Source organism: Parus major, chromosome 5, assembly GCF_001522545.3.
Source record: "Parus major isolate Abel chromosome 5, Parus_major1.1, whole genome shotgun sequence".
Taxonomy (NCBI): domain Eukaryota; kingdom Metazoa; phylum Chordata; class Aves; order Passeriformes; family Paridae; genus Parus; species Parus major.
Window position 1 is genome coordinate 12,871,885 of NC_031774.1, and position 14,583 is coordinate 12,886,467.

The window sequence follows — 14,583 nt, forward strand, 5'->3', positions numbered from 1 at the left end:
GACTCTAATTCAGCCCTGTCTCTGTAAGGTACACTACTCCCCAAGCAAAAATGGATGGATGTTACTATTCTGAAAGAAAAATTCTGCACTGAGGATGAGCTCTAAAGGGACCGAAGGAATATTAATTTTACATTCTACAGTTATCAGTGGTTGTAGACAATGTAAGGAATTTCTCTTTTTAGGTACTGAAATAGAGCTGCAAAGTCAGAATGACTTAGTCATTAAAAGAAGTAAGTCCTTTTTTTTACATACATAAAACAGGATCTTAATAAGCTCAGTTGCATATAACAGAAACTAATTATCTTATCTGAAAATTATTAAACACAGACTTCACTGAAATGCTGAAAAACTATTTAAAACCATGTAAGAAACATAAAGGAGAGAATTAAAACCAAAATGCAGATAAGCAACAGGGATCCAAAAGTTCAAGAACTTTAATCTCTCTCTTTTCACAACAGAGGACTTAGAACCCACTCATGAGACCTTCATTCTTGTCCAGAAGGTCACTGTGCAAACTTGGGAGTTGGGTTGTGGCTCCGCATGTTTGGATCTTAAGGAACAGGACTGAAAAGCTGTGACTTTGACTAAGAACCTAACACATGGGTGGGAAGAGAAGGTTTTCACATCAGCTGCTATATACTGAATTTTTCTTGCCTAATTTCCAGCTTATTCATGCCTTTTATCACAAAAACTGTCCAGAAAAAAAAAGAGAAAGGTTACTAGGCTTCAGCATCCACTAAAGACAGGCCAAAGGACAACCAACTATGAGGAGTCACAGTGGCTGACCTCTCAAGGGCTAACTCTGATACCCTGGAGCAGACAGCCCCAGTAGTGCTATAGGGACACAAATATGTGAATCTATTTCAAGAAACATATGAAATAGTGTTTAAATCAACTCTATGCAGAATCACTCACACTTTTGAGTTTCTACTCACAAGCGACCATCACTGCAGCCTTACCAAACTAACCCACACTACTGTCTATGCTGCAGTTAATGGAGATGGTCAAATTCATTCTCTAGATCTGAGTATGTGAATAATTAACTCATTCTCTTATCCTCCTCTTCATAAGTCTTACTGAAAGATGAGTAATAACACAAAACTCCTGTCCTAACTGCCATTTTCCCCTCCCTCTGTTACTGTTGCAGTGACTTCAGATTTAGACACAATAAACAGAGATTACATTCCTGTATTAAGGTGTGCCAGAAACCTGAGCTCTTTCAGCCACAAAAGTACTGTGACACATTCCCTCTAATTATTATGCAATATTACAGTCTTCTACAGCAGGAAGAGTAATTTCATGGTTAGGATCCAGCCCATTCACTAGAAAACTGTTATACAGCACTTTCAGAAGGAAGGATTACTAATAAAAAAGGACTGGTGAGTTAAAAAGATAAAATAAGAAGCTTGTACAATTTAGCTTTACCACAACACTGGTATTTATAATCTTTTCACACGTGCACATTTCATGTGAATTGTCTTAGAAGCAAAATATAAGTACTTCTGTTTATTTACCTTATGTAATTATACATGAAAAGACTTAAAATCATTCATGTTTTAGAAATCTATATAATTTCCTTTTCTCAACACCAGAGATAGCTGGCTCCCAATAAATGACAGAAATATCTGAATACGTAACTCACTTAAAAAAATCTCCAAGGTTACAACTTCATTTTTCCAGTTAGAAAACTCTGAAAATATTTAGTATGCTTAGAAAATAAAAAATATTTGCTTTAAATAAAAGTGAACTTAATCATCAGGTCAGGCACATAGCATTCTAAAATACTATTCATGGTTTACAGCTTAACTCTCCAATTTTATAATTTTTTTCTGAGAACAAAGAAGTGGGGAAAAAAAAAATCAGTTAAAACATTCATCATACTACAGCTCTATATGCAACTGCATTAAAAGGTAAAACTTAAAACACGATGTACCTGCATGACACCTGGTAGAATGGATATCCTGGTAGAGGAAGAGAGTTTGAAAATCCAGACTGGCTCGACATTGCCTTCAGGTATGGTATCCACTTAAATCTCTTCTATGTTCCATATGCTAATTACTTACTAAAAAAATATGTACGTACATATCCATCTGTACCTTTGCTCAAAGCTAACTAAAAAGAAAGCAAGTGCATATTTGAAGGTCTCGAGGATTCTGCCTGCTTCATTTCAAACTGCTTCCTCAGTAGTGAAATTCCTAAAAGCCAACACCCTCATGACATCACATACTACAAAATCATAAACACGCAATTGCCTCAGCGAGGCAAGGCCAGCCCGTCGGTTTTGAGTGGAGCGAGAGCCCTGCACCGCATTCCTCCTGCGAGCACAGTGCCTTTCAGGCACAGACCTGCTGCCTGGAACAGCAGCCCTGCTCTGGCAGGCAGCCAGCCACCAGCACAACTTATTGCCAATGCCGCAAATCCCTCCGATCGCCTCGTGCAGAGCCACACTGCAGGTGAAACATCGTTTCAGCCCTTCGCAAGAATTTCCTTCCGTATGCACGAGATCCACGACCTTGAACTTGATGACAAAAACGTCATCTAAACATTTCAGTCAACTGTGCTCTGCGTACTATTGTTTTGTAAGCAAGATCAGATTGCAGTGCACACCGTGGTAGCATGAAAAATCATACTGAGCTTCCCCTGCTAAAGAAGAATCCTCTAATGCTACACTCCCAACTATGGAAAAAATAGGAGGGAAGGAGAGGAGATGGAATCTTAAATCACATTATTTAAGCTACTGAATATAGATATAAAATTATGTATGTGCCTTCCTGCAGTATTTTACTACTGCTTAAATCAAAGAAATATCAAAAGCAACATTTCTTTTGATATACAGTACAATGGTAAGATACATTAAAGTTATTTGGGCATGCCTTCCACAAGAGAGAAAGACTATTGGAAAGCAGGAAGACATGTGAGTAATCACAGTATTGCCCAGTGGTATGACTAATGTCAAATAGACTTAAATGATTACCTACCTACACTACTCTTAAGAAAAGTGTGCAGTGCCCTCACACATGGATTTCCTTAATTTAAGCAAAATTTTAAATAAAAGAGATTTTTTTAAATTATTTCATTACCTATGCTAGCTGCACTGGACAACATTAAAATGTTGAGTTTACTACCTCTACCCCATGATACACTACTTACTTTCATATTATTTTGCCTGAGTTTTGGAAAAAGAATAATCAGTTTCATCTGGTTTATCCTAAGTTTATAATCGACATTTCCATCATAAGAAAAATGGTACAAAACTTTGTCACTATCCTAGGTACCTTTTAAAGTCTGACTTAAAAGACACAGATTACTGCATAGGGCTCCAATTCCTTAAATCCTATAAAAGTGCCAGGATACAAAGAGAGCACACAGTCTGCCCAAAAAAAAGTGGTTTGGTTTGGGTGGTTTTTTTGTTTTTTATTTGCCCAACTGATAATCTGGAAAAACAAAGAATCTTCTGGATACGTCATTTGTCATTTTGAATAAATTTTTATCTCTCTCCTGGCTATAAAGAGCAAGCTTGAAAAGGCAGCTGAAGCACAAATGATATTGTGGTATCAGCTGAAATTTTACAAACAGACTTGAAAAAGCATCTCTCTCATGTTTAGTATGCAGCACTCATGACTCTCAAAACCACTTGGGGAACACCAAAAAAAGTTGTGTGCACATGAGAGGAAGAGAAAACTCTACTAAACCTGAGTCCCCTTTTCCTAATCAGGAATGTTAGGACAAATACTGGTAACTTCCATCCCCATGGCCACAGCTGCTGGGGGACATGCCAGTGACTCCTCTGCACTGCTGTGCTTGGCCCTGAGGAGTCCCTTGTGCGTACACCCCTGAGACACTTGCACTTGTATTCTGTGTATCCTCTATGTGGTGTCTTCTCAACACTGATAACAGCAGCATTAGCACATTTTTGCAGCAACTCTCATCTCGGAATAACTACTCCTAGCCCCAACTGGGATTTAGGATGTTTCCATTGGATTTGCCAGCTGGAAAAGAATGTTAGTGTCAAGTCGGCAGATTACCGGCTTATAAATTAGGAGTCTTAGAGGTTGCCAGTGGCTTGCCATGACATTTTGCAAAAATCACATAGTCTCTTAATGCCTAGCTTATCCACATAATGAGGAAAATACAGCCTGACAGTAAAGGAATGATGTGAGGTTAATTTTTTTTTTGTAATTAAGTATTGAAATCCTCTGATTAAAGATTTATGAAGGGATAAAACAGCTGTAGCATTTGAGGGAAAAGATGTGTGGGAATATTCAGAACAGAGCTGTTTTTTGCCTTTTGCTCCTACCTCTAACACAACAGAAGCATTATTGCTCTGAAATTTCAATTTAAATATAAAAGCCATTTAAATTTTAAAATATGGTGGAAAGTGCAGTTTTCAAATGGGTAGACAGCATTCCACATCATTTAAAGATGGGGAAAAGTGAGATGACAATAGGCAGACAAAAACCGTATTTAGGATGATCTTTCCAGAAGTGGAATCCTTCACTGGTAGGCATCACATCACTTTATTGGAAACAGAAAGGGAAAGTGTGGCTTAAGACAGAGAAAAGAGAAAGAGAAAATCTGGTTAGGACCAAAGAGAAAGCCTCCCCATAACAAAACCCTACAGTTAACAAATGCCCCTCTTCTTTAGTTCTACAAGCAGGCTGGAAGGCAGAACACAACTGCTTTTGGGATCCAGACCTAACTTGCCAAACACCACCTCCACTGAAAGAGACAAGTGGGTTTCATTCCAACTGCAGTCACATCTGTTGGAAATTTACTTCCGTGTTTCAGAGCCAACAGCTCACTTAAAAATAACCACCTTAGTATTGTTTGGCATAGCATGCCATGTAACTCTTATTACTCTGCAGGAAAAAAATTAAAGCAAGAAAATAAGTTTGGGACACAAATAGTGTGGGCTCCAGAATTTACATGACCTTAGTACTGAAGGAAGTTACCTGTTAGACTATTTAATGCTACTGCTTGAAAAGGTATGAAATATTTAACTGAGATACAACTCAAGTTCAAAAAGCTACAGTTCAAAAAGGACAGGCTGAAAGACTGGAGAAGAACAAATTCATGACATTTTCAGCTATTTCAAACTAGTAGCATCCTTGGTAAACTAATGGAATATTTGTTTAAAGCCAAGTCAGGCTGAAGAAGAAACCTCATAACTAACAATCAATTTCATCAAACCTGGAACTGAGAGTATGCATTCTGTAGACAATTATGTGATTATATATCAAAATGCATATAAAATGTTCAGTATTCATAAAAATAGAATGAAGAGTCATGCAAAAATTACTGTAACATCAATACCATAAATCAGTAATTTACTCCCATCTGAAGTGTTATATTTGATATTTTCATTGCCTGTTGTATTAGTGTCTAATAAATTAGATAGTGAATTAGAACAAAACCAAGAAATATAAAATAAAATTACATGCAGTTTGAAAATAACAGCATTCACATAGAAAATTTTAGAAAGGTATTCAATATAATGAGCAGTACTTAGATGACATAACAGAAAGTCCTTCTCCTCCTTTCTGTACAAAACACAAAAATAAAGAAATATTCAACAATACTAAAGAATAATGGCAAATTTGCAAATGAAGAAGGACACTATCACTGGAAATTCAAAACTCATCCAGAGTTAAAGAATAACCGGATATTTATATAGGGGAAAAACAAACAAACAAAATTCCCTAAACCCAAACAACCCAGAAGTGATGGCTGGAAGGAAAGAGGACTTATAAACAACATCAGTACTTTGGAGAAAAAAAAAACATGTGAGAAAGCCATCTAACATCACTGCCAATGGATGTCTTCCTTATTCTTCCCCGAGACAGACTAGTGGGGTCAATGACAATGCATAATCTCTGCTGCACTCCTAAATTTGCTGGTCAAACAACTCAACTAAAAATTGTTTCTTTTGGTAATAAGTGTTAATAATTGGTAGAGTTCAAATCTCACATGTAGATAACAAGGAAAAGGGTTTTCTTTTTCTTTCTTCTCTTTTTATTTTCTTTCCTTTTTTTTTTTATTTTTCATCTGACCTACCCAGCCTTTCACTGGCTAACACAGGGCCCAACTGCAAATTTAAAACTTCTCCAAAAGGAGATTTCACATAGAATTGTCTTGGATTGGAAGGGAACTTAAAGATCAACCCCCCTACCCTGGACTGGGATGCCTTCCACTAGACCAGGTTTCCCACAGCCCCATCCAGCCTGGTCTTGAACACTTCCAGAGATAAGGCATTCACAGCTTCTTTGGGCAACCTGTACCAGTGTCTCACTAGCCTCACAGTGAAGAAAGGAAATGATGAAGACATCCTTTGTAAGGTAAACTGCCAACTCACTCCTTCCTGCAATCACACAGGCTGACAAGACTGATGGAACACCATAAAGCAGAAACAGTAAGAGCCTTGAAGTATAAAGTATCTGAAATTTAAGGAATCTATTTCCATTAAGGATTTGTCCTTCAAGGAACAGTGAAGTAAAAGTAATGGGAAGACACAGCAGTAGGTTATATTTCAGGTATGGACACATTTCTGCATCCAGAGGCTTTGTCTTAAGGTCACAAAATCACAGAATCACTAAGGTTGGAAAAGGCCTCAAAGATCAGCGAGCCCAGCCTGTGACTGAACAACCACCAACACAACTAAACCACAACACTCAGTGCCACGTCCAGTTGTTTCTTAAACACCCCCAGGGATGGGGACTCTACCACTTCCCTGGGTGGTCTGTTTCAATGCTTGACAGACTTTTCATTGAAAAATTTCTCCCTGCTGTCCCACCTGAACCTCCTCCAGTGCAGCTTGAGGCCATTTCCTCTTGTCCTGTCACTGGCTTCCTGGGAGAAGAGACCAACTCCCACCTGGCTACAGGCTCCTTTCAGGAAGCAGTACAGAGCAGTAATTCCTATATCTGAAAAAAAGTCCAGAATTTAATCTATATACCTGAGAATTCACAGTGGAGTTACTGGACTTAGATGTCCATTTGCTACCTTAGTCCTTTCCAGACATTCTTACTTGGATTAAGAAATCATATTTTTAACATTTTTTTTGTTCCAATCTGGTACAAGAGGGAAGGACTTATTAAAGTCTTATCTAAACAAGATTTCTTTTTAGCCCAAACATAAAACTGCTCTTAGCTACTTTATTAGAAAGGCTGTAAAGATGTTCAGAGTCCAACACCATCACTCTGACTTGCAAGGCCACCTAACCAACATTACCCAAAAGCCATTCAGCTACCAGGAATTCAGGGATAGCCTGCAAAGCCTCCATTGACCTGACACATTCCAGTAACACATCAAGTCAAAAGTTCAGGCACTATTCACACATTGCCATTAATACTCAAAGCACAGCATCACAGCCTCTGTGTCCAAACCAGAGGTGACATGCCTCCCTCTCTTTCATTCCTTCCAAGTTGGCACTCCACATTTATATGTGGCTGAAGGCTCCATTCCTTTTCCTCTCCTCTGGGTGCTCAAGAGACAGCACGCTTCTTCAGGCTTTGCACATTAATACAGCCATCATCATTGATTTCAGTTACTCTACAGCTTAGGTAACTTTTACCACCAGTCACCCATGAATTCGCAAAATTCTCAATGGCTCACACATAGTGCATGATATCAAACATGGGAAAAAATCATGCACTAGCACTGAGATTAATAAACTGCAATCTGCATCTAGATGTCAGATAGCCAGTGTGTGTTTCTTTACTGTTTAGCAAGTGTTCAGGCAGAAGGCAAACAGCTCTTCATTGTGGCCAAAGGTTCTCAGTTGATTCATGAGTAACTAAAGATGGCTGGCACCCTGCCTGGCAGAGAGATAACCCTGTCCTGCTGAACTAGAGCAGTGAACCCTCCTGCCTGCACAGCCAAAGCCACAATGAGGTTGCTGTGTAACCAGGTGCCGTGTTTTCAGACAGGCCATTTTGCCCTGCAGCTGTCTGAACTAGCCTGTAACAATCTGCAGAAGGAACAAGAAAAATTCTTGTCAGCAGTAAAACATGAGGATGTCTTCTGGGGCAGGGAAGAACACCTGAGCTGTAAATTAACCTCCTGCAAGTCATGAAACAAACATAAAGCCATTGACCATGACCAAGACAAGAAAGGTGAAGGACCCTGCTAACAGCCTTGCCCTCCTCTCCAACTGCAATTTCAGCTGAAACAATTAGCCTCAAGTAACCTGCAAATGGAAACTAACTTCCAGGATTGGCCTGATCACTGGTGACAGTCTGAGGCACACAGACATTAGTTATTCTGTACCTGTGCACATCAAACAGCCTGTACTGCACATCCTTGAATTCTAACCTAGGTAAACTTTGGGGAATGATCTCACTTTCAACAGTAGAAGGAAACATTACCCTCAGCCACCACGTTCATTCACTCTCTATCATCCCCAGGAACAGAGCAAACAGCACCTGGCCCCACAGGCATTACCAGCAAGGGGGAAACTGTTCCTCCAAGGAAAACAGGAGGTTTACTCAACAGAGCAGGGATTTTTAAGGCCTGTACCTTCTACAGAAACCATTTCAGAGTGACAGTTCTATTTTCTGCTTACTGCATTTGTAAATACAAGAGCATAAATCTTATGCACTGTAGACTCAGCAGGTATTACACATTTCAGTTCAAAGATAATGTGAGAATCAAATTAGAGTCTCTCACTGTATGAAATAATTACATATTCTTAAATCTGAAATGACTTTTATAAAAACTAGAAAAATAGCATTCATGAAGACATTACATCATTATATATATAGAGAAAAAAAATAAACATGGAGAGGCAGAAATGGGATTAAGCTACTTTATTCTATTTAAAAATTAATTATACTGGATAAATACTTCCTGTCAAGTGACACGAAAATATTCACCAGAAAACTAACAAAAATGATTGAATTTGAAAAAAAAAACAAAACAAAGCCAACAAAAAACAACAACCAAAAAGAAAAAACCCCAAAAAACTGCCTCACACACCAAAACCCTGAGTCAGCCAAATAAATTTCAAAGGAATCAACTTTTGCTAAAAACAAACAGGAAATGTAGGATTGCATAATTACTGAGCATGCATGCAAGCAAATTGGGCTGAAGTGACTTCACTGGAACAGTCACCTCAAACATATGTAGAAGTCAGAACACTGATATTATAAGCAATTTTTTAAATTACATTGAATTTAGAAAGCAAGGTTACTTTCTATCATGACACAAATATTAACTTGTGTGATCTACCAGAACATAGCAAATTTCTCTCTCCACAGATACAGTTCATTAATACAAACTATTTATGCCTATTTAATGGCACCAGCTTGCTGGCCCTTGATGAAGCTCCAGATAATATATTTCTTCTAGGACTACAGATACAGACAGGGAGTCTATTTTTGAGGTTCAGGATAAAGCAAAGTCTTCTACACAAGTGTGATTCTTGATTAAGATGTATTTTAAATTAACAGCCCTGATAAATTCTTACCTGTAATAATAACCTATTCAAAATTCAAAGTAGCAAATAAACTGTAACTACAATGCCTTGCAAAGGGTGCAAATCACCTATCAGGTAAGAGAAAAGTGCCACAAGTAGAGGCAAACGTAGCACTGTCACTTCATTTCTAAATTGGCATTTTGTGTAATTCGATGTGCCTCCAAAGAACAAAAGTAAAAAGCAACTGTTGGGTGTAGAAACTTCTGAGGTCAGGGTGATAAATTAAACCACTTCCCAAATAACCTTTCCTAATTAAGGCTTCTAAACCAGAGCTGGCTTGCTTTCAGCTATTACCACTGTTACAAGTAATCTGAAACATTCTTGATAAAATATTTTTAGCATCAACACCAGCATATTAAAACCAGTTGAAGGTCGTAAGGATGAAACAAATAAAAGTTCACACTCAGGAAAATATCAGATTCATTCCTAAAACTACACAGAAGTGCTGTGAAAACTCCCTCCTTATATCAGTTTCAAGATTTCTTTATAGTTATCAACTTAATGTATCTGTTAATTAAAATAATAAAACAGCATATCCATCCATTCCTGGATTCTATCTACAGGATTTTGCTTCCTCCTCTTCAAAGGTACACCTGGACTACTAAAAAGGGTGAGTTTTCTTTTGTTAAAAGACAGAAACATTGTATACATAGTTTTAATCAATTTTATGTCTTCCCAACCTCACCAAAGAAATATTTGTTTAATTAGACAGATGGCACTTCTTATGATACTTGTATTTGCACTTAAGAAATTTAATTTGCATAGCAATATTTTTATTTTCTAGGTCAATTCATGTGCCACTAAATGACAATTCAGGACTAGAAACTAAAGTATTATTAAATCTATTCTCTGAAATGTAAATATTTCATACTAGTGTTTTTAAGCAGTGAACCACTGAAATTCTTCATTCTGTGTTGGTGTACAAACTTTTGGCATTTTCTTCTACATTAATCAACATTAATCTCAGAAAAAAGCAATGCTAAAGAATCCTTTACACCCCCAATACAGCAACCTATTACGTGCTTATTATTTCCATATTATACCCAATCTTGAAGTGGAAGAAATTAAACATAATCATGACGTTATACAATGCACATCTGACCCATAGTCACACTGTTAAGAACTGAACAGATTGCACAGAATTCTAAAAGAGCAATGATATTTGCAAAAACAACCAAAAATGAAGTATCTAAAAGCACCAGGAATGGAAACACACAAGGTAACAGGGGCCATGGGCTTTCAAGGGCAGAAGATGCATTTCTATGCAAAACAGACAAACAGGACATCCTTTAAAATGTACACTGACTTACACACACACAAAAATCACTAATTATATTTCAATTAACCTTCTGAAGCCTGTGCGATGATTCGTGTTTATAACACCTGAACACCTAAACTCAGATGCTTTGTCAAAAGAGAAGGGCTTTTTTTTTTTCCTCCCCCTAAGAACAACAAGGATAAAAAGGTGAAGGATATAGACTCAAACTTGGCCAATGAAACCTATGACTCAGCATTGCAAGAAAAAGCCAAGGTATGCCATGATTCGATTTGTAACTGATCTTTGGGTTGCTACAGCAACTTCATTACTTCAGTAGATATTAGAAATACTTCCATTCTTCATCCCTCATAATAAAATCTGTTAAAATGCTTTGGAAATCATTCAAATACTTGTTTTCTTTGGTAAAAATTAATTATCTATTTGAATGCTAAGTCTACGAGGACCAAGAAACCAGAATTTTTCACAAATCTGGAATGCAACTACTGAGAGAATGGTAGGAATATCTGACATTTACTGCCCTAATTATTGAAGATAATAGCATTCAACTATCAAACAGGTATTCTAATCCCAAAGCAAACTTTACAAAGCATGTCACTAAGTAAACAGTGCACATTCAGAGTTTCAGGATGGAAAACTCAAAAGGATTAGCAAGACATCAGTACAAAATCCTCATATTACCTCAGACATTTAGCACACAGCACACATGAAAAAGTACAGTTTCAAATGAAACATTACAAGCTTGTTTTGGGGGATTTTTTTAATGACTGAGCACTGATACATACCTAAGATAGTTCCTTTTCAAAACACTGTTTGCAGACCTGTCAGCTCCAGTCAGCCATTAAGAGTTCTCATAATTAAGCCTGAAGCACCCATAAGCATTCAAAAGTGAAGCATAGTCATTAAAAAGGACCATGCTTGCACTCTCCCTGTTAGCTGGGAAAAAATTCATTAATGCCTTCACTCCTCTCTTTCTGCCCAGGGAAAGAAAGAAAGGGGAGGGAAGATCAGAGCAGAATACCGCCTACATTGCCATCATTTCCTCCCAACAGCTCGGCCACACAGAGGAAAAGGACCAAAACTGGTCTCCATACTGGCTTCAGTGCTTCAGACTGGCTTCAGAGAAACAAACCAGAATTAATTTATGTAACTGATGTGAGTGACATGTGGCCCTTCCTCGACCACATCCACTCAGTGTCATCATTTTCTCACGTGTTTTGAGATAAAGACAATAAACTTAAATCTAGATATATCAAGAAACCATAATTATGATATTATATCCCAGGTAATTCCTAAAATCAGAAAACAGATGCTTAAATGATGCATCATTCTAATTTGCTCTCAGCATTTGTCCCTAGCCACACAACTTCTGTGGTGGAGACCACAGCAGCTTTGCAGAGTTAAGTTTGCAGACAACCACCTTCTGGGTTTCCTCCCATTTAGAACAAGTTAATCAGCTTGTTCTGTAAAGCCAAATTAAATATATTATTTCAGGAAAATATCCCTACTCTGATTAATTACTTGAAGCATAGCACAAACAGTTACTGCACACATAATTTTAATGAAATTCTTGTAAAATTGGAGTATTTTACACATAGGAGGATTAAACCTGTAAATTTCTCCTCAGATGTAAGAATTAAAAACCTCTGCACTTTGGTGAGGTACGAAATTTATTAAAAGAGCATTGACATGTTCCATGACTCCTACTTCAAAGCAACGAAATCATCAGGAATTACTATGTTTTATTCTAAAACTGCCTTCAAAATACAAAATTACTTCTGGTCTAAGTGCTTCAGTAATTTTTAAACTTTCCTGTTACAAACTTCCAAACAAACCAATCAGAAAACTCAATGTTAGTGCTCTTGGTAACTAAATTTTGTCTCAACAATACGCTGCATTAAAACAATTACCTAACGTGTTATGCTAATATAAGTAGGTCACATTGTTTCGATTAGATTTGCCTTAAAATTCTTCCTAATAAATCTAGTTGCAAGAGACGCGCTTGCTTTATTTTCTCTAAAAAGCTGTTAATTTTAAATTAAATATTAGGCAACCCACAGTCTTTGAGAAATTCAACACATTGCCTGCCACTTACATCAAAGCATATATATTTTATATGAGTTCTGTTTTGCTGCAAATACACAGAGAAGCCTTTGTCAAAATACCATCAGTTACAACAGCATGACTGAAATTCTTCCTGCATTTGAGAGCAGAAGGGTGCGGGGGGGGGGGGGGGGGTTGTCATTTATCACCAAGTTACTGCGACTTTACTCTCATTGCTGAATGCAACAGAATAACAGGCAAAACCACCATACTCATTTTACTAAGGGATATAATTCTAAAAATAAGATAAAAATCTGTGAGACTGCAAGCCTTGTTTCCTTTCCTGTTCACCAAATATATGTGTGAGAAATTAAACCTTTACCTAAACTTATATTTTCCTCATCACCACAGGATCAAAAACTTCAAAAGTTTGGGAATAATCCAACTACTCCTTACTTACCTTATAAATGAGATATGAAAATACATGCAAAGAAGTAGTTCTAGGAGTAAATGCTATACAAGTACCTCCATTAAAATATACTAAGAGGTGAGATCTATCACGTAAGTGAAAATCTACCCTAACTCAACATTTATTTTCTATTAATTTACATTTAATTGCAAGTGCTCACAAAGTTTAAAAAAGGCAACATTGATCTCTGCTCACTGCAGAATATTTTAATCTGGAATCATAATATTAGACAGTCACTTAGACAGTAAGTTACTTTTGCTTTGAAATAATATTTACATAATGGTACACCAGCAAACAGGCCCCAGACAGCTCTTCCTAGGGGCGCATTAGACCAGAAACGAGCAACATCAGGAAGAAGCTGTTGCCTCTCAGCTGAGCTGACAAACTTTCACTCTTCAACTTTATACAAATGTAGCAGTAATTTACTCACTTAACCTGACACCAGTTCCCACATTGTTCATTCCCACAGACTACTTGGGGCAGAGGGGGATGAATGTCTTCCTGCAGTGCTACGTGTAATTGCTGAAACCCCAGCGTCCCTCCCATTCTCCCAACAGCTTTTCAGGACCAGCCAAAAATGCCTTTTCCACACTGAGCCACCATTAAAATCAATGCTTACAATCCCAGGCTGAAAAGGGGTTTTTGCTTGTATGGATATTTAAAAAATATTACTTAGCAGTTGAGTTGATTAGACTCAACTATACGTAATATATGTATATATATATATGTATGTATATATATGTATAATATATGTAACCAACCACTTCTCAAATTCCCCCAGTTTTCCCTAACACCACTTCACCAGTCACAGTTGGCAACTCACTCTTTTTCTCCTCCATTCTCCAATACTGCTATTGCATTCCCTGTCCCTAACACCTTCTGAATTTAGGAACTGTCTGTAGTATGAAAACTTGTAGTCATAACCAGGCTTCTGCAAACCAGATTTTTTTTTTTTTTTTTCATAGAAGACTAGAATATTCTGGCCATTCCCAGTGGAAATATTACTTTTCAACCTGTTTTGAGTTTTATTTTGGCTTCAGGGAAAATACTGTTTCATATCTTCATGACCCCTCAAAAATCAGAACTGTCTCATTACCAAGAAGCACACAACTTTTTACATGCTAATTTTAAATTCTAAAAGGGAATAGGTGATGAATTTATTAAAAAAAAGAATGAAACAAGACCACCTCTTTTCCCACAGCACTTAGATTAAAAAGCTAAAGATAGCAACATTACTTCATGGTTACTTTAGTACACCTGAACAGTGTTCCCAGTTAAAAAAACAGGGATGGAAGGGGAGACATTAGTCCTTAATGATGAGAA

At 37.3% G+C, this 14,583-nt stretch overlaps 1 protein-coding gene across 6 annotated transcripts in view; it reads right to left on the reverse strand.

The window, feature by feature from the left end:
* Positions 1 to 14,583, reverse strand: part of PLEKHA7 (pleckstrin homology domain containing A7) — a 145,604-nt gene that overhangs the window by 93,275 nt on the left and 37,746 nt on the right. Inside the window, exon 1 of one of the 6 annotated variants that reach the window (XM_033515374.1) lies at positions 1,934 to 2,321. The exons of the other annotated variants lie outside the window; for them this stretch is intronic. Coding sequence (XP_033371265.1) covers positions 1,934 to 2,004 — 71 coding nt within the window. The 5' untranslated portion in view covers positions 2,005 to 2,321. Of the gene's footprint in view, positions 1 to 1,933; positions 2,322 to 14,583 lie in introns of those variants that run through there. 6 annotated transcript variants of the gene reach the window in all.